The sequence below is a fragment of the Seriola aureovittata genome, chromosome 1 (genome assembly GCF_021018895.1).
Source record: "Seriola aureovittata isolate HTS-2021-v1 ecotype China chromosome 1, ASM2101889v1, whole genome shotgun sequence".
Lineage (NCBI taxonomy): Eukaryota > Metazoa > Chordata > Actinopteri > Carangiformes > Carangidae > Seriola > Seriola aureovittata.
In genome coordinates, this window is record NC_079364.1 from 27,653,406 (window position 1) to 27,676,259 (window position 22,854).

Sequence of the window (22,854 nt, forward strand, 5' to 3'; positions counted from 1 at the left end):
GTTTGTTAACAAGAATATCGCAACGTTTACGTGATATGAAGTGTAGTGGCTGCCCTCCCTCAGTCAGTACAGCAGAGAAGACAAACAGTAAACACACTTCCTCACATATTCAGACACATGTGTTTGCTCAACTTACCTCACTGCCTTCCGCGTGCTTCTGTAAATACGGATTTTTTTTTTTTTTTTTATCAAAGTGTCTCCGATGGACACACACAGACAGAGCTTCGTCCGCTATATTTGGGAAACTGACAAACTCAGAGCAGCAGAGGTTTTAGCTCCTCCCACCAGTGTGTGTGCCTGTGTATGTGTGTGTGTGTGTGTGTGTGTGTGTGTGTGTGTGTCAGGGACGCTCCTACATATGAGTGTAGGAGTGTTTACGATAACATATGAGTGTTAATGATGTGCACGTATGCGTGTTTCAATGTATTATTCATGCGTAATTCTGCTGTGGTCTTTCAGTTTGTGCGCTATTGTGACTGATCAGTATGTTTTAAATTGATTTCTGTGTACACTACCAGTCAAAAGTTTTAGAAAGCCCAATTTTTCTGTTTTTATTGAAATTTCGGCAGGACAACTCTAGCGAAATGATACAAATGCAAATGCTAGACTGCCAAGTAATAAAAAAAAGTCTAGGTCACCAAAATCTGAAAAACTATGTAAATTTAAAAGAAACATGCCTTAAGGGTTAGAAAACTGGTTAACTTCCAGCTTTCCTGCAGCAGTGGAAGAATGAAGCCTTGAACGTCAATGCAAACATTTCATACTGGTGCAGCTTTTGATTGCTTACAAACCTGTGATGAGTGTGTTCAGCAACTGGATGAGTGAAAATTTAGGTTAAATTTAGTTCAACAAGATCATTCCACCATTCATTAATTTCAGAAACACAGAGACATTGAATTTTGTAAACTTAAATAGCAGCTGGAAAAATGGAGGTTCTACCTTGTTAGTGTATAATTTTATAGTGTACAAGAACAGTTAAAACCAAGGATGTAATCATATAAAAGCTGGGATCATCATATGAAAAAGTTTTGATACCAGACTTTTCAGCTGGCAAACACAGCAAACACAGCACAGCATGTGAGTCGCCTTCAACCCAAACACAAGCCTCGTATAATAATTGCTCTATTGATATTTTATTTAGCCTTTGCCTGAGGGAGGGAGAAAAAAAGCTTGTGACTGTGAGACAACAGGTTCAGGTTTCCTAACCAGCTGAGAAGATCTGCTTTGGAGCAGGCCATGCAGTGTTACTCTCCTCCCAGTCTTGACTGTTCCAGTGATGCTGCCTGGAAACCAGAAACCAGAGGTAGAAGGATTTATCTCGTGTACTTACATTCATATATATTCATTTGGCAGATGCTTTTATCGAAAGTGACTTAAATGTGAGGGACAACACCAAAACTTCAGTGCAGTAAAAGACCTTGGTATAAGCACTACATCTATTCAATAAGTGCAAGGAAATTAGGTAAAAAAAAACGTGCACCGAAAGTGCATAGTAAGTGCTAGTTAGGCATGTTAGGGTGTTAGAGGTGTTAGGGGAGGAGGTCTTTCGGAGGAGATGAGTCTTCAAGAGATCCTTGAAGATAGAGATTTGGTAGCTTGTTCCACAATCGGGGAACCACAAATGAAAACAGTCTGGACTGTGATTGTCTTGTTTGCAGGGATGGCAATGTCAAAGAAGGAGCATTAGTCTGTATGACTGAGTTCAGGTAGATGAGAGCAGACTGAGAAGTCATTCTGGAGGCAAACATAACTGACTTGAATTTGATTCGGGGGGCCACGGGTAGCCAGTGTAGGTTGATGAGTAACATGTACACTGATTGAAAACTAGACGAGATGCTGCCTTCTGGACTTTCTGTAAGGGTTTCACTGTACATAAAGGGAGCCCCACAAAAACAGCATTGCACTAGTCAAGGTGGGAGATAACCATGGCCTGGACCAAGAGTTGGGTTCCGTACTGAGTCAGGTAAGGCCTGATTTTGTTTGTTTTTTTTTAGTTCAGTCTTAGATCAGATTAGTTGAAGGTGGCATTCCTTCACTCATGTGGATGGGTCAGAGACAAGCCGAGATCCATGCAGAGATTGGGGGTTCGTCTGGCAGGAACAAGGGGTATAGTTGGTTGTCGTCTGCATAGTGGTGATATGAAAAACCATGAGAGCAGATAATTGGACCAGGAGGTGGTGTATATTGCAAAGTGAAGGGTTCCCAGGGCCAATCCTTGGGGCATCCCTGGGGGGAGCAATGGGTTGCCATGACTCAACGGGGGCCCATTGAGATAGAATTCAAACCAAGAAAGCTCTTTCCCCGAGATGCCCTTGTCAGGGAGTACAGAAGGCAAGATGCAGTGGTTCACCATATTAAAGGCTGCTGATAGGTCCAGCAAGATAACAACCAAGGACTGAGGTGCAGCTCTAGCTGCCCTTAGGGCTTATGTCACAGACAACAGAGCCGTTTCAGTGGAGTGAATGCTCTTAAAGCCCAACTGATTTGGATCAAGGAGGTTGCTCCGTGAGAGGAATTCTGAGACCTGATTGAAACTGCCCTTTTCGATACACTTAGATAAGAATGGAAGAAGTGAGACTGGTCGATAGTTCTCCTCTTGAGCAGAGTCAAGTGAAGGCTTTTTGAGCAGAGGAGTTACCTGAGCCTGTTTGAATCCAGTTGGAATTGTTCATAAAGCCATTTATCACAAGTGTGATTGCTGGCACAATGGTGGGACACATGGCTTGGAGAAGGTTTGTGGGAATGGGTTCCATTGCACATGTAGTAGGATGACTAGTGGTCAGAAGTTTTGACACATCATTCTCAGTGAGAGGGGTGAATTAGAGAAAAGATGCATCCTTAACCTGGGGAGACTGGGATGGACATGTAGTAGGATTACTACATGTTACAATTTTGGTAACATTGCACTCAGCTAGAGGGCTGAGTGAGGGAGGTGGTGAGTCTGAGTCAGGTAAGGCCTGATTTTTCTGATGTTGTGTAGTGCAAAGTGGCACAACTGCGAGACAGATGCAGCATGGTTAGAGAAGGAGCTGTCATCAAACATGATGATGCCCAGGTTTCTCTCAACCTTGATTGGGGTAAGAGATGAAGAGGTGATTTTGAGAGTTCAGTCTTAGAGAGGTTTAGTTGAAGGTGGCATTCTTTCATCCATGTGGATATATGTGAGCAAGACAAGTAAGATCCACAGCTTCAGTATCGTCTGTGCCATTTTGAAATTCATGAGAGGAGAATGAGCAAACACATTTCAAGTAGTATTTGCATCATTGTACTGTGGGGTGGAAGAACAAAACACTCTGGTGCCATCGTGTGTCCTAGAGCCAAATGACAGCTGAAACACTGGTTAAAACAGCAGGAGACAAAAATGTTTGTCAAATCTGCAGATCTGTTACAGATGAGGATTGGTGCAGAAAATATAGCACATAATGAATCTCAATATTGAGTTTTCCTGTGTTTGACTCTGTCTCCCCCCACTGGCGGCAGCAGAGAGATGGCTGTTTTTTCATGAATTCAAAATAGTCCTTCCTCAGCAGTACCTGTTGCACCTGCTGAGTACTGGAGATATGGAGAAACGGGATTATATCATGTCCAGTTTGGTTTGACTTGGATGTGACATGTTCAGCTATGTAGAAAACACACCACTCTGGCATCAAGAATTGCACATATAAACTGTAACAAACAATGTTTCATAATCTTCTGGATAATTTTAAATTCAAAGTTTCACTGTAATTCAGTGTATGACTTTAACATTTTAACATTTCTGACAAAGTGTATCTGACTCCACATTTAATAAAAACATTTTTACCATTGTTTCCCTACATTGTCCAGCTTATGTGCACACTTTAGGCCTGTATTAAAATCAGTGAATCAATTTAGACATGTTTTAATTGAGTGCAGTACAAAAATAGTGCTGTTTTTCTGAAAATATTTTGTATAACAACAGGTAATATTTTCTATAATATCCATCAAGAGGATGCCAGTGTGGATCCGGTACAATGTGTTCTGGTAGGAAACAACATGACTAACACATTTTAAGGTAAATTTACAATTATTTTCTTTTGTTAAACCTTCATTTATGTTTGACTCCCATTTTGTCACTTACTCTGGGTCTGTTTATGATACGGTTTCTTTTCATTTTAAATCCATTTCCCTTATTTCAGTTGGATAATCAGCTGTAAACACTGCCCTGTGAGTCCTCCTCAAATAGTTTATGGGTTCCTTATGCGATGTTTAAAGTTCTCGCGTGTTTGCACCAGCTAGAACTAAACTTCACATGTTTTTAATCAACATCATGATCTGTGTAAAAGTTAAAACTAAAATGTAATTTTGGTTATTTATCTCCTTCTACTGAAGATGGGTTTCTATGCAACAAGAAATTGGCTTGAGCAGTAGGTGCTCATTAGATTAGCTCTTAACATGCTTTTTTAAAAAGTGAGTCATGCCTTTATATTTCAATGTGTAAAGATTATATATCTAAATATGTAAATTGTGTATCCCTGTGGTTTGTTATCATGAGTGGAACGTGAGAATGGAGAGTGGGAGAGATAAAGGATGGATTGAGAGAGCAGACTGAGGATGAGACCCCACCACTTTAACACAATAAGCAAAGCTGAGAGGAATGTCATGCCTTAATGAGATTTCACAGCAGAAAACTCTCTTCCTCATAAGATGACTGGATTTGAAGCCCATGTGTGTGAAATTGTCTTTTAAAAGAGGCACAACTGTAGTAGCAAACTTTCTCTGTTAACTGATCCACAAACAGAGAGCATTATTCATGCCACCCCGTGTAAAAATAAGCTATGAGTAATATTAAGCTTTAATTTGCCTGATATTTTTTTAAATGAAAATTATGGGATATGACAAAGAAAAAGAAAAATTAGTTATTGGAATTGCACAGTTAAAATACAGCAAACAAAACTTTACAAATATCCATGATTTATTACCTCAGTTTGTGTGAGCAGAAACTGATCAGGTAATGTGACATGAGTAACATTTTCTGTATAAATATCTTTAATACGATAAAAATCCAATAGTAGCATATGTAGTGCATATTAACACAGCAGACTGAAACTTCGCAAGAAGTGTCAAGTTCCAATCAAGTGGCAGCAAACAAAGATGTAGAAAATCAATAAATAATATGTTTTAAATAAACATGACAGATTCAGACAGGAGTGAAAAATGAACCACTATTTAAATAAAATGTTTCTTTTCCTACATTAATATCAAACCACATCTCTGCTGCTCAGTGACACCTGATACCAGCACCTCAGTCCAGAGTTTAATATGAGCATACTGATTAAGATCTGGTTGGGTTGTTTAAATGAATAACTATTAATATGTTTCAGTGATTACTGTGCCATTGTGCTGTGGAGTCACTGGTCCTCTGTGGTTCCAGTGTTCACAGTGTTAGCAGCTGTCAGGAGTGATGAGAACAAAGAGTCTGGTCTTTGCTTCAGCACATCTGGGTGGTCTAACTCAGCCGCCTGTCAGATGCAACACATACTATCAGAGTGGGTTCATGATTATATAAACTTAATCTTTGTGTACTGTATTTGTGTTTTACCTGTCCATTGTCCATGACTAGAATACGATCTGAGTGCATCACAGTGTTGATACGATGGGCGATGGTGAGCATGGTGCAGTCCTGGAAGGCCTCTTTGATGGTATTCTGGATCAGAGCATCTGTCTCTGCGTCAATGGAGGCTGTTGCCTCATCCAGCAGAATGATCTGATGGACAACAGGAGGGACCGTTACTGTGGATAAATAGACTGGTTTTTCAAAGAGGAGTGTTGTGAATTCTCTCATGCTGTCTAAACGAGTCAAAGTGAACTTTATTGTCATTCAGACCATCCAACAGAAGTGCACAGCAGAATTAAATTGTGTTTTCCCAGCTCAATGTGCAGTCGTATAAAAAAATGTATTAATATAAATATATAAACACAAACATAAATAGACATAATAGACGACAGACATAACAAATAGTGCAACATGTCAGTTGTAATAATAAGGTGCTCAAGTGTTAGACAGTGAATTAGTGCACAATGCAGCAGCAGGGAAATAGCAGCAGATTAAAAATACAGTAAAAGTAGATTAAAAATATCGTTTGTGGAAGGTGAATATGTATATACATTCAGTCAGTCTGTGTTTGTGATTGTAGTGTGATAGTGCGTGTGTGTGTGTGTGTATTATTAAAGGAAATTGAGGAGTCTGCCAGCCCCTGGTGGACCAAGTATTCACAACAGTTTGAACTCAGTCATTCCCCTTATTGATGGCCAGTTTCAGACAGATGTGCCACTACGTAAGGCCTTCACTCAGAACTGCAGCTCTCTCTGCTCTCCATCCAGTCTTCCTGTCATGCGTTCCTGATAATGTAAGCATGTTATGTTTTTGTATTTGAGTGCTTTTCCTTTTAGTTTGATTTAATATTCAATTATCTACAGTTCCACAGATTGATATTTAGAACAGAACAATTGACAATTGAGAGCAGTGAAGATATAATATATAAGTTAATGATACAACACAGCAAGTAATCTTACCGGACAAACACTCTGGTCATGGTGAGGTAATTTATGCAATTGTGAACAGAGAAATCACAAGCAGTTACATAGTTTCGGGCACACAGATACAATATGTAGAGATGATTATCAAATGGCTGAACTGCTCAGTAACACTAATATTGTCAAGTGTGCAAAAAGAATAGACAAACCTTGGAGTTACGGAGTAGCGCTCTGGCCATACACATCAGCTGTCTTTCTCCTACGGAGAAGTTCTCTCCATTCTCCAGCACCTGTGCCTGTAGCTTCCCCTCCAGCCTGGAGATCTGAGGAGACACATCAATCATCATAACATCACTTTTACTGCTGCAGCTACAACTTCTACAAGACTGACCAGACGGACAGTGATCAAACAGTCCATTAACTTAATAATTAATTACAACAACATGCTAACAATAACATTTTGTGTTTTTGAAGAGGGTTAAATGAGAGGGTTAATTCCGCTGTCGCATCTTGGTCTGCATAAATGATCACACACCATAATAAAAGTGTAAATCTACTGTTCTGGTGTCATACCGAGTCTTTCATGTAGGTCTTCTCCAGCGCTGCCCAGATCTCCTCATCAGTGTAGTTATTAAAGGGATCTAGGTTGTACCTGTAGACAAACGCATTCATTATCACAGTTGGTTAGTGAAAAAAAGTGTGTAAACAGACAGCTGTGGGGAGTTGGTGGTACAGTTACCTGACTGTGCCAATGAATAGGACAGGATCCTGGGGGATGATGGACAACTTGCTGCGCAGATCCTGCAGACCAATGGCCATAATGTCCACTCCATCTATCAGGATGCTTCCTGCAGCTGGCTCCACCAGCCTGAACAGAGCCACACCTAAAGAGGACTTCCCTACAAACGCAAAGCAGAGAGTACCTGATCATACTTACCCTGATTGTTTAGAGAAGCAGGGTTTCCCTCAGCAACGTACAGTCATGGTTTAAAAAAAATAACATTGTTATTTTAAAGATGCTGCTGTTACACAGTTGTCAAATTTGCCTTGTATGGGACAAATTATGGTCACTGCAGACTCACAACTACTGGTGTAAAGGCCTTACCAGAGCCTGTCCTTCCCACAATGCCCAGCTTCTCTCCAGCTTGGATGAAGAAATTGAGCCCATTCAGGACGATGGGTGTATTCTCTCTGTACCTCATCTTATAGTCCTGGAAGGTGATGGCTCCGCTCTTTGGCCAGTCCTCTGGGATCGGAGCCTCCTCTATGTGTCTGGGGGCCTCAGGCTTGCAACTCTGTACAGAATAAACATCGACTACTTTGAGGGAGGGAGCTCTGAACTGCATGCAAAGGCTTTTACAACTGCACTTCTTGAGTGGAGTTTAATAGGCTCAAGAGGACCAGGAGAGATGGTGGGACTGTGTGTAAATGGTTATTATTTCTCTAGAGCAATCTGAGTCTGACCGTGACGTATTCCAGTATCCGCTCCACTGAGTTGAACCTGGCCTCCACCTCTGTCGACTGCCGCACTACATATTGAAGCATGCCTGTCAACTGGAAAACACATAGAGATTCTGTAAACACACACATTGCATTTACTTTCAACATGTTTTGAGCCAAACATTTGTAAATTTGCTGTAGAAATGCACCTGTATGGTGTAGGACATGGCCAGGCCTTTCAAGGATGGACTGATGACGTCGTTACTGCTGAGCACCACGAACAGAGACACAAACAAGGTCATGGATGAAGCCATGCAGTCCAGCCAGAAGGAAAGCCAACGTGTCCCAGAGTGAAAGAGTAAATAGTGGTTGGAGTTGATGTCATTCAGGGACTTGAACCTACAATATGACATTGGACAGGTCAGGCTGTGTGAACACCACTTTACCCCAACTATTAATAAGACAGTGTATACAACACAGACCAGGACCAGACACTGTGACTAAGGCATCACCTGCTGCTGCTGCACCGCATGAATAAAAAGCAGGGAAGAATTGAAACGGCATTGAATTCTTAAAAAACCTGAAAGTTCAGCAGACAGAAAAAATAAACAAAATATGTCATGTTGAGAAACTGAAATTTCTTACAGCTTTATGTGGCTGTGTCTTATGTTGTAGGCATGAATAGTGCTGAGGCCCTGCAGGGTGGAGGTGGTGAGAGAGATACAGGGAGAGCGACTGATGTTCTCCATCCTCTTCATCTGACGGATGCTCCTCTGGAAGACACTGCAGAGAAATCACTAGTTTAATCTCAACTTTTCAGCCCACTGTGAAGACAGCAATTTCCATGACAATCTAAAACTTGTCATTTTCCTACAGTGCCTGTAGCAAATGATTGTATCATGTTTAGACTAAACTGCTATTAACTCACAAGAGGATGAGGGTGAACAAAGCTCCCATAATGACCACAGCTACAAGCATGAGAGGGAAAACGGCCGAGATGATGATAATTGTAAAGGTGACCATTAGTGTAAACGCCAGGAAAGGGTCCATGTGGAGGGGAAGCACAGTGTCCAGCTCCTCTTGATCTTTCGCAAAGCGGTTGAGAATGCGACCTGCTGGCGTCGTGTCGAAGAAATTCATGGGACTGTCAATAATCTGCGGAGAGGAACAGAAGAAAAAATCTTCATCATCAGCACCTCATTGGTGGCTACTTTGGCTTCTAACAGGAATGAAAAACGTCCCCGTTTTTTAAACGGCAAACACATTATTAGATGGTTAGATGGCAGACTTTCAATGAACACACATTCAGTTCACTTGTTCACACTGTTATCTGCTATTAAAATGGTAAAGTTTGAATGTTTGATGGTACTGTACCTTCTTGAACATGGTGTTGTGGAGTTTGCAGGAAGCGTTCATGGTCATTTGAGTGTAGATAAAGCATTTGATGATGGCAAGTATCACCATGACGACCACCATCATGCCATAAATCAGTTGGTAGAAGTGCAGGTCTGGGTTTTGTGAGATGTCGCCCTGGTGTGAAGTTGTGCTGTTGTGTGACTGGGACAAAACAGTGGATGTATGATGTTAGAGGAGATCAGGGTCATAGAGAGATCTAATTAGTACTAAAAGTTATTTTAATTCCAAGAAGGACTTTTATGCTGTTGTGAACACAATATGGCACAGAGTTGTGGAAATAACACACACTGTATCTATGTATAATGGTATAATGTAAATGTGTATAATGATAATGGCCAAATTCACTGCTTTAAGAGGATTCTGTAAAGACAAGATTACAGTGAGAGGCAAATCTGGTTTTCTGACACATCCTGATGACTATGTTTATGTGTAGGTCCTTTGAGGGTGGATACTGTGTGAAATGAATCCAATAAAAAGATTCATATCAGTTTAGTACAAAAGGGAACAGACATGAGATGACAAGATGTTCTCTTCAGGTGGTTGCTATGAATAAAAATCACCTTCTAACACGGTAACGGTCAGATAAAAACACTGTGCGGCCTGCCAGCTGTGTTATTTGAGAATTGCGTTCATGGGACAGAGGCAGACGAGTCTGTGCTTAGGCCTGTAAACTGACTCCCTGCCTCCCTCTGCAGGAATCACTGGGTTTACTCTGCTTCATCACCACACACTAGTATCAAACATGTGTTGAGCTGTGTAAATGTAAATAAATATAGAGTGTGGATCTGTATGTCTGTCATTACTGTTGTGCAGAACTCTAAAGGCAAACCCAGGCAGACAGTTGGTGTGGTTCAGCAGTAAGGGCTGGTGAGCAGTTTTTGTGTGTGCATGTGAGAGACAATAAAGAGAGAGAGATGGTTCTCACCCCGTCACCCTGCCCCAGCCAAAAGCTGAGCCACCAGTTGCTGAAGGCCGTGGATCCGATCATCAGGACGATGCTGAGGACGGTGAGGGAGGTGATAATGTAGCCTGCAGCGACAAAGTGACACAGAATATCATCAGGCAGGTTGTGCATTGGTGATTCGTGCATTATTACATAGAATCATACGTGTGTGTGTTATGTCAGACCTCCAGCTGCCTGGAAGTACTGCTGGTAAATTTTCCAGGAGACAGCGCCTTCTGTGGAGGCCTCCTGACTGACCAGCTGATCATCAGCACTGACAGTGGCTGAAGAGGAAGAAAAGGATTTTAGAGAACGATTAAAGTCACTTTAGTTTGTGTCAGCATGTGTCCTGACTAACTGGACTGTGTTCCTATAGAAAAAGAATAAAAAAAAAAAAAAACTAAATATGTAAATGTACACAAGCCTCACTGAAGATCCATTCACCCAAACATTTGTTACATTCACAAATGTGAAAATTCACATAACTACAGAAGAATATAATTTTATATTTATATAGACACTAGCCATCTCTCTGGATTTTAAATCTGCTGCAGTATTTCTGCAGAGAGAAAGAAAGAAAGTGTTTATAGCTGTTCCCAGCAGTCACACTCAAAGGCAGAGTAAAAACCCAACCATCTTAAAAAGGGGCGAGACGTGCTAATTGTTTGAATATGGGGACAGCAGCGTGTGTTTTCTCTCCTGGAAGTCATTGGCACATGTTTGCTGTAAACACGAAAAGTGACAGAAATAGTGTGTGCTAACGAAGTGTGAATGAAGTGTGAATTTCATATTGTTGGTTTTGGAAAGTTAAAGAAATTGTTGGACACAGTCCACAATTCCAGTGTTGGAGAGGTGAGGGGAGAGGGAGAGGGTGGGAGGGGTGGGGGTTGTGGGGTGTGGGGTGTGGGGTGGGGGGGTGTGGGGGGCTCTGGGGGGGTGGGGTTCTGAAGCTGTTCAACTATACAACAGGCTCTTCTGTTGAAGCAGACTGGCAGCTTCACATGTGCACGCTTCATCTTTTAGGCTTCCACATTAAAATGAAGCTACATGAGCCTGAGCTCTATGTGGAGACTCAATATATTACATCTGAACACCAATTACATTTTAATTTCCGCTGAGGACTTACATTTCTGGTCAGCAGGTGTCCCATCATCTTTTTCATCTGACATGTCAAATGCTGAAATGAAGCACAGATGTCAGTCCGTTAGTCATAGACTCTCATAAAGGCATAAAAATGTCCCTAAAAATACAACACTGCCAGTATATTGACCTTAGGGGTTGTAGGTTTGTTGCCCTGTCTGGTTTCGTTTTACACATTGACCTTTCTTTTGTCGTCCATTGTCCCTTTGTCACCTGAATGGACTCCTGTTACGACCTTTTCCTGCTTATGGTTAAATATTGGCTCTTTTGCCAGCCACTTGATGTGAATGTGTTTCCAACAGAGAACATACAACACTTCCCACTACATAATGAACTCCAGCCTCATTTTCAGTTCTCTACTGATGAATTGAGGCATCACAAAGTATGACTCTTTTTGGTCATTACACTAACAAATATTTTTTCCTTGTTTCCTTACCTGGGTTCACTATCCCACTGCTTGTGCGTTCTCTTGGCTCCACCTCCTTCAGCTGGGCAGCGTCTTGGGGTGATGCCTCGTCCTCCTCTTTCTGAGTCTATAAAACAATAAGCAAAAACACAGTGATGCTGCCGAACTGATGCTAAAATGTTTCTGCATCCTGTAAACCAGAAATCTCTCCATGTCTGAGTCACAACTTACAAATAATGTAGCAGCTATACTGAGAAAACCATCTGTGTCATAACTTTAAACAATAATGAACTGGGGAAAAGGTTTTACAGCTTGTAAAAGTTTTACAGCTTATAAGAATAGAAGAGCTGCAGTACATGAGACTTTTGTACAGTAAGTTTTGTGACAATCTTACTTTGGACTGCTCCATCTCATAGTTTCTGATGAGCTGAGCATAGCGTCCATTGGCTTTCATCAAGGCCTCGTGGTGTCCAGCCTCCCGCACCTCCCCGTCATCCAGGAATAGGATGTCGTCACAGAACTCCAAATACTAGAAAACACAAGTGAAGAAAACTCAGCCCAGAATATACTATAAGTATAGATGAGTTTGACTTTCTGACTGGATCGCCATTATTTCATATTCACTGTCTGCTAAAGTGTAGCAGTGTCTTTTCCTACCTGGAGCTGGTGTGTAACCAGTATGATGGATTTTCCCTGAAGCTCATTCTTTATGCATTCTTCAAAGATATGTTTCCCCACATGGGCGTCAACAGCAGACAGTGGATCGTCGAGGAGGAAGATGTCTTTATTGGAGTAGACGGCTCTGGCCAGGCTGATCCTCTGCTTCTGCCCCCCTGACAGATTGAGCCCCCGCTCTCCAATCTGCCAGTAACACAGACAAAACTCCTAAAAGACCACTAAGACCACAGGCCACAGGGTCTGGCACGTCTCAAAATCCACCTTCACTAATTTACAACAGTGTACGACGAGTGAAGACAAGAAAGTGCTCGCAGCTTCAAATACACATACAAACATCAGTTGGACCCAAAACTGAGTCACAGTCCAGACCCGGTGTTCAACTTGCTATTAATTACTTTTGACTAAGACCTGAATAACATGGTTCATGCACTGCAAGATCTTGTTTTTGTAATCTTAGAGCTTGTTCTGTTCTTCACTTTCTATTTTCACTCTTCCCTTTTTTTGTTTAGTTTAGTTTTGTTTTTGGAACTGTGATGCCATCCAAAAGAATTCTGGCATTAAGGTCACACACAAGGTTGAATGGTGAAAGGTAAAAGTGAAGCTGCTCATTGATTGTCCCAACTAATGTTTAAATAGTGTCACAGTCTGCTCTTCAGTTCCCCTCAGCCCCTGCTCACCTCTCCCAGGTCATAGGTCTTAGAGCTTTAGAGAGGGGTCTGTCTGCAGAGAGCAAGGGAGGGGCATAACTGCAAGTGGCCGTAACTATTAGTATTGCAGCCTGCAGAACTCCTTTTGGATTTTCATCCCTTCATCTCCTGACCTGCCATACTCCATCAGTCCACCAGATGTCCCCTGACTTCATGCTACTTTAAACTTCCACTGCACTGCATTTCAGAGGGAAATAATATAATTGTTTGAAAGCTATAGTTACTAGTTAGTTGCAGATTGTATTTCGGGTATCGCTAGGTGTTTGCTCATGAGGGAATATAGATATCTGTAAATAAAATTTTTAAAGACTCTGGTTTAGACCTGCTTTATATGAAAAGTGCCCTGAGATAAGTTCTATTATGACTTGGTGCTATATAGATAAAATTGACTTGATTTGACTATAAAGCACTCTTAGTTGTCTTAGTAGTGTTAACTTAAAACTGCCACAGATTTCTATGAGGCAGCTGCTGTTCATAAGCAAACGCTTTAAAACGCTTTTTTGAGAGTTACTTACAACCCCTTGTATGAGTAGATAGTGATACTGATACAGTTAGCTTGAACTGTGAGTCATTTGGTAAGAGAGCAGAACTCAACACCAATGCTATCCTGGAATCATTACAACTTTAACTCAAGTAAAAGACGCCTTGTAACTAGAACATTTTGACTATGATATCAATTTAAAAAGATATTCATAGTTATGTTCAACACTTGTGACTCACCTTCATTCATGCAACTTTTAACTTGACTTTAGACTTCACTATAAAAGTGATAGATACTTGTGACCCTGTAAAACTGTAACTTGAGAATATGACTATGTTTTGGCTGCTGGCTGGACATTACAAACTTTCCAGCCACAGACAATGACCCCAGTATGGAGAAAAGGCTAATAAAGCTTCTGAATTATGGAACAAAATGAGGCAACTCCCACAACAATGTACAGTATTTTTAGCTTAATTGACAGTGTCAGTCAGAGCTAATTTTCAGTGTTTAATTGTTGATGTCATGTCCACAGGAGGTTTCTTACCTGACTTGAGGATGATGTGATACTACTACACTTTTAATAAATGATTAAAAACGTTAAAAACAGTCAGCTTGGATAGTTCAGTGTATGAGAGAGAGAGCTCCTACCTCGGTTTGGTCAGCATATGGGAGGATCTCCAGATCAGCTCTGAGACTACAGACATCTACAACTCTGTTGTATCTGTGCACAATCAAAGCGAGACAGTTACTGTCTGACAGCCACGTTTACTGTACTCACCTATACTGGGTTCCACACTGTAATGATCAGCTTCCAACTGAAAGCTAAAGCAGCACAACAAATAGCATGTGATTCCTGCAGAAAGGCTCAGACACACTGTCCCTGGAAGTTTATGAGAAATAAACAACGCACACGCTATAGAGCCAACAAGCATTTCTGTGGGTAGTTAGAGAAAACACTGTGAGGAGGTGATCTAACTGTTCCTACAGTATTTACTTCATGTGTAGTGGTGATTACAGCTGAGCTATAATGACCAAGCACAATCATAAAAACCAAGTGCAGTGACTCATCAAATCCTGTGCACAGGTCAGCAGTCTTGCTTCTCGCCATCTCTGCGAGCATGGGGTCGTTTTCCAGTGAGAGTCCTGTTAGATAATGGAGATGACCTCTGCTCTTGTTTGAATACCTGGCCAGATACTAACTCACAGAGATAAGAGAAACTTTCTAAAGTTAAACATTTCTCAAAGGAAAGGCCTGTTCATGCTTTGTGTTAATGGTCGGTGTCCGTGCAGCCACGAGGAACAGCAGCAAAACACATTAACAGCACAAATGGTGTTCAGTTGATTCATTTCCATATTCAACTGTCGAGGTTATCTGCAGTTACTTATAATTAGTCATAATGATATATGTGGGTTAACTGATTAATTACTTGGCCTGGTCAAAAGGTTCCCCCATCAGGATGTTTTCTTGAACAGTCCCATGGAATATCCAGGCCTGCTGGGAAACGTAGGCAAATGTCCCGTCAGCTGTGATGGAGCCCTGAAGAAGGTGCATCTAAAATAGCAAAATCAACAAACATCCATGAGTGAACTCTGGTGTAGAGATAACATAATGCAAATAAAGAGCTTTAAATATGTGTAAAAGAGTGGTAGACAATGAAAAGGCAAAATATTATAAGCAAAAAAAAAGATAAAATCAAAGGAAGGAAAAGACAAAGGAAGAACCAACTTGTTCCAAAATGCTGGAAATCAGTGATGTCTTTCCACTCCCCACATTCCCACAGACACCGAGCAGTTTGCCCTTCAGAAAAATAACACGGATTATAAATGTACCTTCAGTCTAATAGAGTTAACCTAATTTATCCTTATCAGTGGTAAAGCACACCTTAGGCAGCGTGAAGGAGATGTTTCTCAGGGTTGGCATGGTTTCAGTCTTCTCATCCTGGGACACCTCGTCCGCCTTGTGTCCGTTCACTTCACTGTCTGTGCTGGACACTGCGTCTGTTCTGGTCCAGGCAAGCGTAGCATTCTTCATCACTATAGCCGAGTCGCTGTCTTTCCTCTGCATCAGGTACGGCTCTGGATTCTGGATCATCAATATTCTCTGAAACAGCCACACATTCCTTTTAAAAGCTTTTCTCTCTTTTTAAAAAAATGGAGATTGAAGTGAACAATGGCCTTCAAAGCTGCAGTGACAAATCCTGCACACACAAAGAGGAAAATGCCTCCGACTGCTATGAAAATCAGAAATACAGTGAAATAAAAAATAACACCTTTTTTAAATCAAGTTTTACCAAAAAGCTTAAAACTCAAACAACAACCAAAGCATTAAAGCCTCATTTGTACAGAAGGTTGGTATTACTCATGAAAACTTCATACATGCTGTTTATTATATTTAAAATAAAAGAAGATGAAATAAAAACTCTGACTCTGATTGTGATTCTGTGGATGATTGAAGAAGGAAAGCCATTCATATATCATTATATAACACCGGAAGTTAAGATATTACAATCCAAAGAGCCTTGATATAAGTTTAAAGCAGCAGTGACAGTTTACCCTCAGTCGTTTTATTGCCACGGCAGCCTCAGCCATAGCCTTCACAGACAGGGGCAGCAGCGCCAGGCAGAACCTCATGGAGTTGAAGACGGCGATGGTGGTGAAGGCCTGGAATCAACACAAAAAAATGATGCTCAAACAGTATGAGACACCACAACACACTGGTCATACACTGGTCTTAAATAGACCCACAATGCTCTAGTAGCCAGCACCTGTCTGTGGCATTTATCATGAATAACTGGTGACAAAACAGAACGACAATTATCTAAATACACATTTCATGTCACACTTACAGCAACTCCACGTATATGCAGCAACACACCTCTATTAACCACTTCAACCCCAAAGTGCGCAAAGGTTGTTATGGTACTCACATCAGATGGGTTGAGGTTTAAGCGTAGCAAGGTGTGAACCATGAAGGTGAGAATGGTGGCGAGGGTGGGGATGATGCTTGTGATGCTGGTGTTGATATTCTGGACATAACTGACCCTCTGTAGCTGTTTCCTCTCATTTTTCCTCAAAACTGTAAGAGACATTGTTACATACGTTATACGCATGCATACGTTATCTTGAGCAAATAACGAATGCCCCAGCCACAGCTAGAAGGTGTTTACACTATGAAGATGTTTAATATATTACATTCATTTCACTTTTAAACATTTAAATGTTTATACAGTTGAAGACCTAGGGCCTCTTTTAATAATATTTAAAGCTTTACAAGCACACAAAATACAAAAATGTGTGCATGAAAAAAAGATCATATTCAAAAACTCACACACACACACACATACACACACACACACACACACACACACACACACACACACACACACACACGCAATTTCACTTTTATAAATCAGGATTAAAACAATGTTCACACGAGGATGAACGCCACATCCCACCTGCCACAATCCCTCAACTGACCATAAAATTATCAAAGTAAAATTTGTCATGAATATCTAAATGAATATCTAGCTTGTGAGCGAGGCAGAGGTCAACAATCTCACAAAAAAACGTAAACTCAGCCACAGCAGCAGGGACTTCAACAAATAGGACAGTTGCTGAAATGCAAAGAAAGCACAAGGTGTGCGAGAGAATGTGGCTGCAGCCTCATCTCCAACCTCTAGTGCAGCATGCTTATTTGAAAAACTAATTTTAAGAAGTAATGTAAAATGTATTGTCCCAATTAAACTACCTCACTATCTGCATTTCCAATTATCACTACCTGCAATCTTCTTCTCAAATGAATCCTCCCAGGCGTACATCTTGATGAGTTTGATGCTGTTGAGAATCTCATTCATCGTGCGAACACGGCTGTCTGTGATCACTATGGCTTTCCACCTGAACGTGTTAATGAGTTTGACCAGCAAAACCTGAAAGCAGAAAAAAACAACATCAGTGTTAGTGACAATGTGAGCAGTAAATGATGCCAAATTTGGAGGTGCCTTTGTGGCTGACTTAGCTGGAAAACATGAGATATTAGCCTGGTAGTGGCTAATCAAACTGAAGAAAATTGTTTTTCAGAGAGGTGAGATGCAGAAGTTTCATAACTACAAACTCTCTGATTTATTGTCCTTGTTTCTACAAACTAGTTGCGTCATATTTCTGAAATTAGACATATGGGTTCATGTTAGAGTCTTTAAACACCTTTACTTCAGTATTGGTCAGGACAACAGGAAACAATATGGGACCTTAATTGTTTAACATAGTAAAGATGACTTAGATTAGTCATCTGTTTGTACAAAATCACAGCAACAACTATTCTTCATACAGCATTATGTAGACCTTAGGTTTTTGTCCAAACTGAACCATGATGAATGAATAAATAGTTTGTTTAATGTATTTGTTTATAACTTTTGATATTTGCATTATCCTGTTTTAGCTTTGATTGTGATGAAAAAAATGAAACCATTTATTTTCCACTGCTTAAGAAAAAAAAAAAAAGTCTATTATTGAACTATATGTACAGACCTGTATGGGGATGAAGATGATGTAGGTGAAGACTCCAGTCAGTGCGGTGTAGCCCAGGATGTAGCAGGCGTAGATGATGCAGACGACAAAGAGCACCGGGGCAGACAGCAAGAAGCTCCCAAATAGTACAGCTTCAAATAATTTGTGTCCATCGTTGGTTAAAACATTAATCATCTGGATGGGAGAAACACAGAGAGACAGAAAGACTGTAATCAACATTTGTCACGATTGCATTGCCAGGGCAAGGTGCTTGAACTACATCAGAGTAGGTGAATAACAGGATATTTCTGAAAAAGAAGTTTAGAATAAGAAACTTTTACAACCACTACTACTACTACTATTACTACTACTACTGCTATTCTAAAACGAATAATAATATTAATAACTTTATTTGTATTTAATCCTGTCAGACCTTACAAAACAGAAAATATGAAAAATTACACAATAATAATTAAATATAATATTTCATAACAAAATGTATTTTCAATATGTTCATCGTAGAAAAAGTGCAAAAAGTTTGCCTATAGACCAGCTGCCAGCCTTCTGCACCACATTCAGTTGGCCTGTCTGACCCTGTCCCCGAATCAACTGGCCAGATGTGCTCATACTTTCCCTTCTCTGAGTACCTGACAGCAGCACCCATCCACAGACCTGTTCCCACCTCTAATCTCCCTGCAGTCACTACATACACCAGATCACTTTTGTACCTTTGTGTGCTTCATGTCTTGCTTATTTGTTCTTGTCTGTCTGCATTTTGACCTTTTGCCTGTTTACTAGACTTTGGATTCCTCCTGTGAATTTCTGGATTTGTTCGCCTTTTTTGGACTTCCTTCCCTGGTTTTGACTGTTGTCCGCCTCAATGTTCTGAAAGCTGTTGTTCCTCTTTGTGTAAATAAAATCACTGAACTAAATTAGCTGAGCCTCTGCTGGGTCCTTTCCCCTGTGTTTCTTGCACCTGCTGTGACACACAGTCTGTACCTCTCCCATTGAAATGCTGCCGAGCACCCGCAGAGAGATGACTTTCTGAAAGGCCATTGACGAAAAGGCACCTTTCAGCCTGACAGCTGTGCGCAGGTTCATCGCCCACAGCAAGGACACGAGGAAGGCTTTGCAGAACTCTGAGGAGAACAGAGCAAAGGACAGACCAACACCATGGGACACTGTGGACTTCCCTGGGTCATCAATATAGTTTAAGATCTTATAAACTATAACAGCCTGAAAGGACAGAGACAGACAGGTTTGTAACATAAAACAGTAAACAGTAATAAACAGTATTTGCACCATCACACATTATTCAATGCAGGAAAACAGCTTGGGAATAGCTTTTGAAAACACATCAACTTTTTCCTAAATGTATGAACAACTTGTTTGTTACTAATTACCCATTTCTACACAGTCAGGGACACTACCACCAACTCCCATCCAGCACTGACGCTAATACAGCCCTTACAGAATTATAATATATGGCATATTGTTATCACATAAATGCTCTTGATATATGAAGATATGGGTTTATAACATATGAAATATCCATAGAAAATGTGTACATGTACATATATTAAAAATATCTATATTAAACATGTCTATCTTTCCATTCTTGGAAATTCAATATGTAAACATATTACATTTGTGTATGGGAGCAGACAATTTGTGTTTTCTAAGTGTTGTAAAGTAACTAAGTACATTTACTCAGGTACTGTACTTAAATGCAGTTTTGAGGTACTTTTTATTTCACTTAGCTTTTATGTTCCTTTTTTACTCCTACTGTTCTATGTGTCAGAGAAAGTTGTTCTTTCTGCTCCACTATATTTATAACATGGCTATATAGTTGGTAGTTGCTTTTCAGTTTAAGATTTTAGCAAAATTTTATGTGTCCATAAAATACAGCACATTGTTAAAGATTAAACCAGCGGTTTTTCAATCTTTTTGACTTGTGAGCGTTTACAAGAGAAGTGTCTGCATGGACGTGGTCACATGGTCACATGGTCATGTTTCAGATGTCAATGAGTTGTTAGTAGTTCCACTTCTTAGTTGGTTTCATTTAATTAAATGTTTTAAGCTCAGAGAGGTACATTTTTGCTGATAATACCTTGCGTACTTCCACATAAGCAAGGTTTAGAACGTAGGACTTTTACTTGTGGTGGAGTATTGTTACAGTGTACTGGTAGTTTCACTTCAGTCAAAGATCTAAATACCACTCACCGGGCCCACAAACGCAGCCACCATAAAGAGAACACCAATCATGACGGACAGAATCAGCCTGGTTCTTTGAAAGCGAAGGATCACACGAACCAGAGAGGCTTTCTCCAGGCCTACCCTTGTCACCTCCTCCTCCCAGAGTCTCTGGAGCCTGCACAACACACACAATCAGGGGGTGGTACAGTGCACTTGCTTTTCTCATATTATCTCTACCAACATGTCAGAGTCAAAATTCTTGGCCTTGTCAATTTAGCCTCAGAGTAAAAACCCATATGAAGCTGTTACTTTCCTCTCATTTTCATGAATTCTTTTCCAGATATGAGTTTCATCAACTCATCTTGTCATCTGCCTGGTCTATAAATGTGCTGCAATTGCATCAAATTACAGTAAAGAAATGTTGGACCCTCATGCACCAACACAAACAGTGTCATACCTTTCTCCACTGGTGGCGGCAACATCCAAGGGAGACAGGTTGATGGAGTCCATGTCCAGTTTATTCCTGAACATAGCCCACATCATGGGCATCATCCAGGCAAAGGTTGTAAAGGACAGGAAACCTGCATTGTCCAAAGGGTGGGACCTAGACACAGAAACATCGCCTGATATAAGTAAGGTAAAAATGTTATATTAAAACTATTTATCATATGATAAGTGCATCAAAAAAGACAAAGTATGCCAACAATGAGACTGACTGTGAGGAGGACCAGCGGATGGGTTTGAGAGTCTGAAGGTTCTGGTGGTATTTTCTGAAAGGGGAAGGGTGGGGTACTTTACTGTTGTCCATATCAGCATGCCCTGGACTGGAGACCTCAGATCCAGTTCTCCACCTGACACCATCTACTGCCTGAAGAGTCAGAAATAAGAAGAGACAGAGTCAGAGAATCAGACGTACAGAGTTGAACGGAGAAACAGAGAGTAGAGAGGGAGTGTAGATGCAGGAGAGACAATGGGCAAAGGAAAAAGATCTCAGGAAGTGAAAAGCAACATGTGGTCAGGAATGTTCTGCTGGAAGCTGCTGTTTCTTCTGTACTTACAAAAGAGACTCCTCGAATACCATTCTTCTCTACACAATAGTCCGTCTTCATTTTGTCCTGTGCGAAGCGTGCAAAGTCAGAATTTTACCAGACAACAAAATATTAAATATAAAAAAGTAGGAGCATTTCCTGTAGAACTTGTTTACAACACACAGATGTTTGATAGTATCAGCCCGGAGGCTGCATCTCTCATTCTGTTACATAACATGTGTTGGCGTGAGTTTTTATGAGGGTCACCTATATTACACTTCATGCCTCATAAGTAAAATCTGAAAATACAGAGTCAATGAACTTCAGGAGTTTTCCTACTATCTACCTCTCACCTCCATTCATACTGTGTCAAAGTTCCTGCAGCTGAATTAAATTACATGCATGAAGAGGAGTCCATGTGACCTTTGTTTCTAGTTATTTCATGAAGAGGTGAAACAGCAATATTTTACAACCATTCATGCACAGTGGATGAAACAGCTCTGATCAGTTGCAATACTACGTGTTATAATGCCCAATGAGGGTGGGTATAAATTAGGCTACACATATATATATAAAAGACTTGTCTATTCTTTTTCCTACAGCATAACAACCAACATCTAAACCAACACAAAACCACAGACAATACAACCAACAGGGGTCAATGACACTGCTCTTTTGTCAAAAGTCCTGAGTTGATTCTCTAATCTCTTTTTAGCATCAAGGACCCTCAAACTGACACAAATTAGACCATGTACCCCGATATGATAAGATTCTTGCTTTTAGATGTCTTATTAAAAGAAAGTGTTTGAAACCCATGACTAAAATATTCATACATTCTGTCATTTTGTTTCTTAAGCATGGAATTATAATGAAAATTAATTATTCCCCTTTTTACTGGGGACCTCCAGGAACCTCCTGTTAGAGCTGATCAATTAAATAAAGTGACAATCAAAATAACCTCAATCAATATCACTGAATTCAAATGCACCTAAAAAAAACAGACTTAAGTAACAAAACAACCAACACTGATCAAAACTAACTTGCTGTAAGGTAGCACACTGAAATAGAACAGTACCTCTTTGTGGAGGACAGGTAAGACACACTGCAGCTTATTTACACTGACTCTGAAGCTGACACTGGAGCAACATTTAACTCATTGATCAAAGGTTAATCTGAGCAGAGAGGCAGATCTCCCTCTACGCTCACTGGAGTGGTGGGCGGGGCAGTAACAACACTTTGCTTCAACTTAGATAAACAAATCAAAGTAACTGCTTTTTTTGCTCTCTAGCCAACAGTCTTTGTATCATTTGGACTTAATATGAGTTAATAGATATTTTCTAACTTGTATTGTTAACATTGTAAAATGAACGGAGGTGTGTTTTTTGTGTCAGTCACTGGATTTTGAGCAGGTTTTAAAATAT

General features: G+C 40.5%; 2 protein-coding genes across 2 annotated transcripts in view; both read right to left on the reverse strand.

Annotated features, from left to right (window-relative positions):
• Window positions 1-290, reverse strand: part of LOC130174027 (myocyte-specific enhancer factor 2A-like) — a 45,517-nt gene extending 45,227 nt beyond the window's left edge. The window contains exon 1 of the mRNA XM_056383626.1: window positions 137-290. The gene's annotated coding sequence lies outside the window, so the exon portion shown is untranslated. The remainder of the gene's footprint in view (window positions 1-136) is intronic.
• A 3,524-nt stretch (window positions 291-3,814) lies between these two features.
• abcc12 (ATP-binding cassette, sub-family C (CFTR/MRP), member 12) lies at window positions 3,815-21,516 on the reverse strand. The gene is made up of 30 exons (XM_056374170.1): window positions 21,464-21,516; window positions 21,122-21,273; window positions 20,863-21,009; window positions 20,433-20,580; window positions 19,209-19,445; window positions 18,231-18,404; window positions 17,485-17,632; window positions 16,634-16,782; window positions 16,260-16,367; window positions 15,589-15,807; window positions 15,433-15,504; window positions 15,134-15,258; window positions 14,355-14,427; window positions 12,498-12,701; window positions 12,235-12,369; window positions 11,871-11,967; window positions 11,421-11,471; window positions 10,480-10,578; window positions 10,277-10,380; window positions 9,310-9,492; window positions 8,864-9,090; window positions 8,581-8,718; window positions 8,145-8,334; window positions 7,960-8,049; window positions 7,601-7,790; window positions 7,235-7,394; window positions 7,069-7,147; window positions 6,705-6,818; window positions 5,561-5,725; window positions 3,815-5,480 (listed from the first exon to the last, which is right to left on the reverse strand). Exons 1-30 carry the CDS (start codon window positions 21,512-21,514, stop codon window positions 5,370-5,372), a joined length of 4,140 nt encoding a protein of 1,379 aa, XP_056230145.1. The 5' UTR covers window positions 21,515-21,516; the 3' UTR covers window positions 3,815-5,369.
• Window positions 21,517-22,854: the final 1,338 nt, after the last annotated feature.

Excerpts from the sequence above, each read along its gene's own strand:
- abcc12 (XM_056374170.1), bottom strand. The coding sequence starts at position 21,514 with ATGAAGACGGACTATTGTGTAGAGAAGAATGGTATTCGAGGAGTCTCT. Across the intron at positions 15,808-16,259 it reads TGGCAATAAAACGACTGAGG|AGAATATTGATGATCCAGAA; the intron begins GTAAACTGTCAC and ends TGGCTGTTTCAG. Across the intron at positions 5,726-6,704 it reads CGCTACTCCGTAACTCCAAG|ATCATTCTGCTGGATGAGGC; the intron begins GTTTGTCTATTC and ends GTTGTCCATCAG.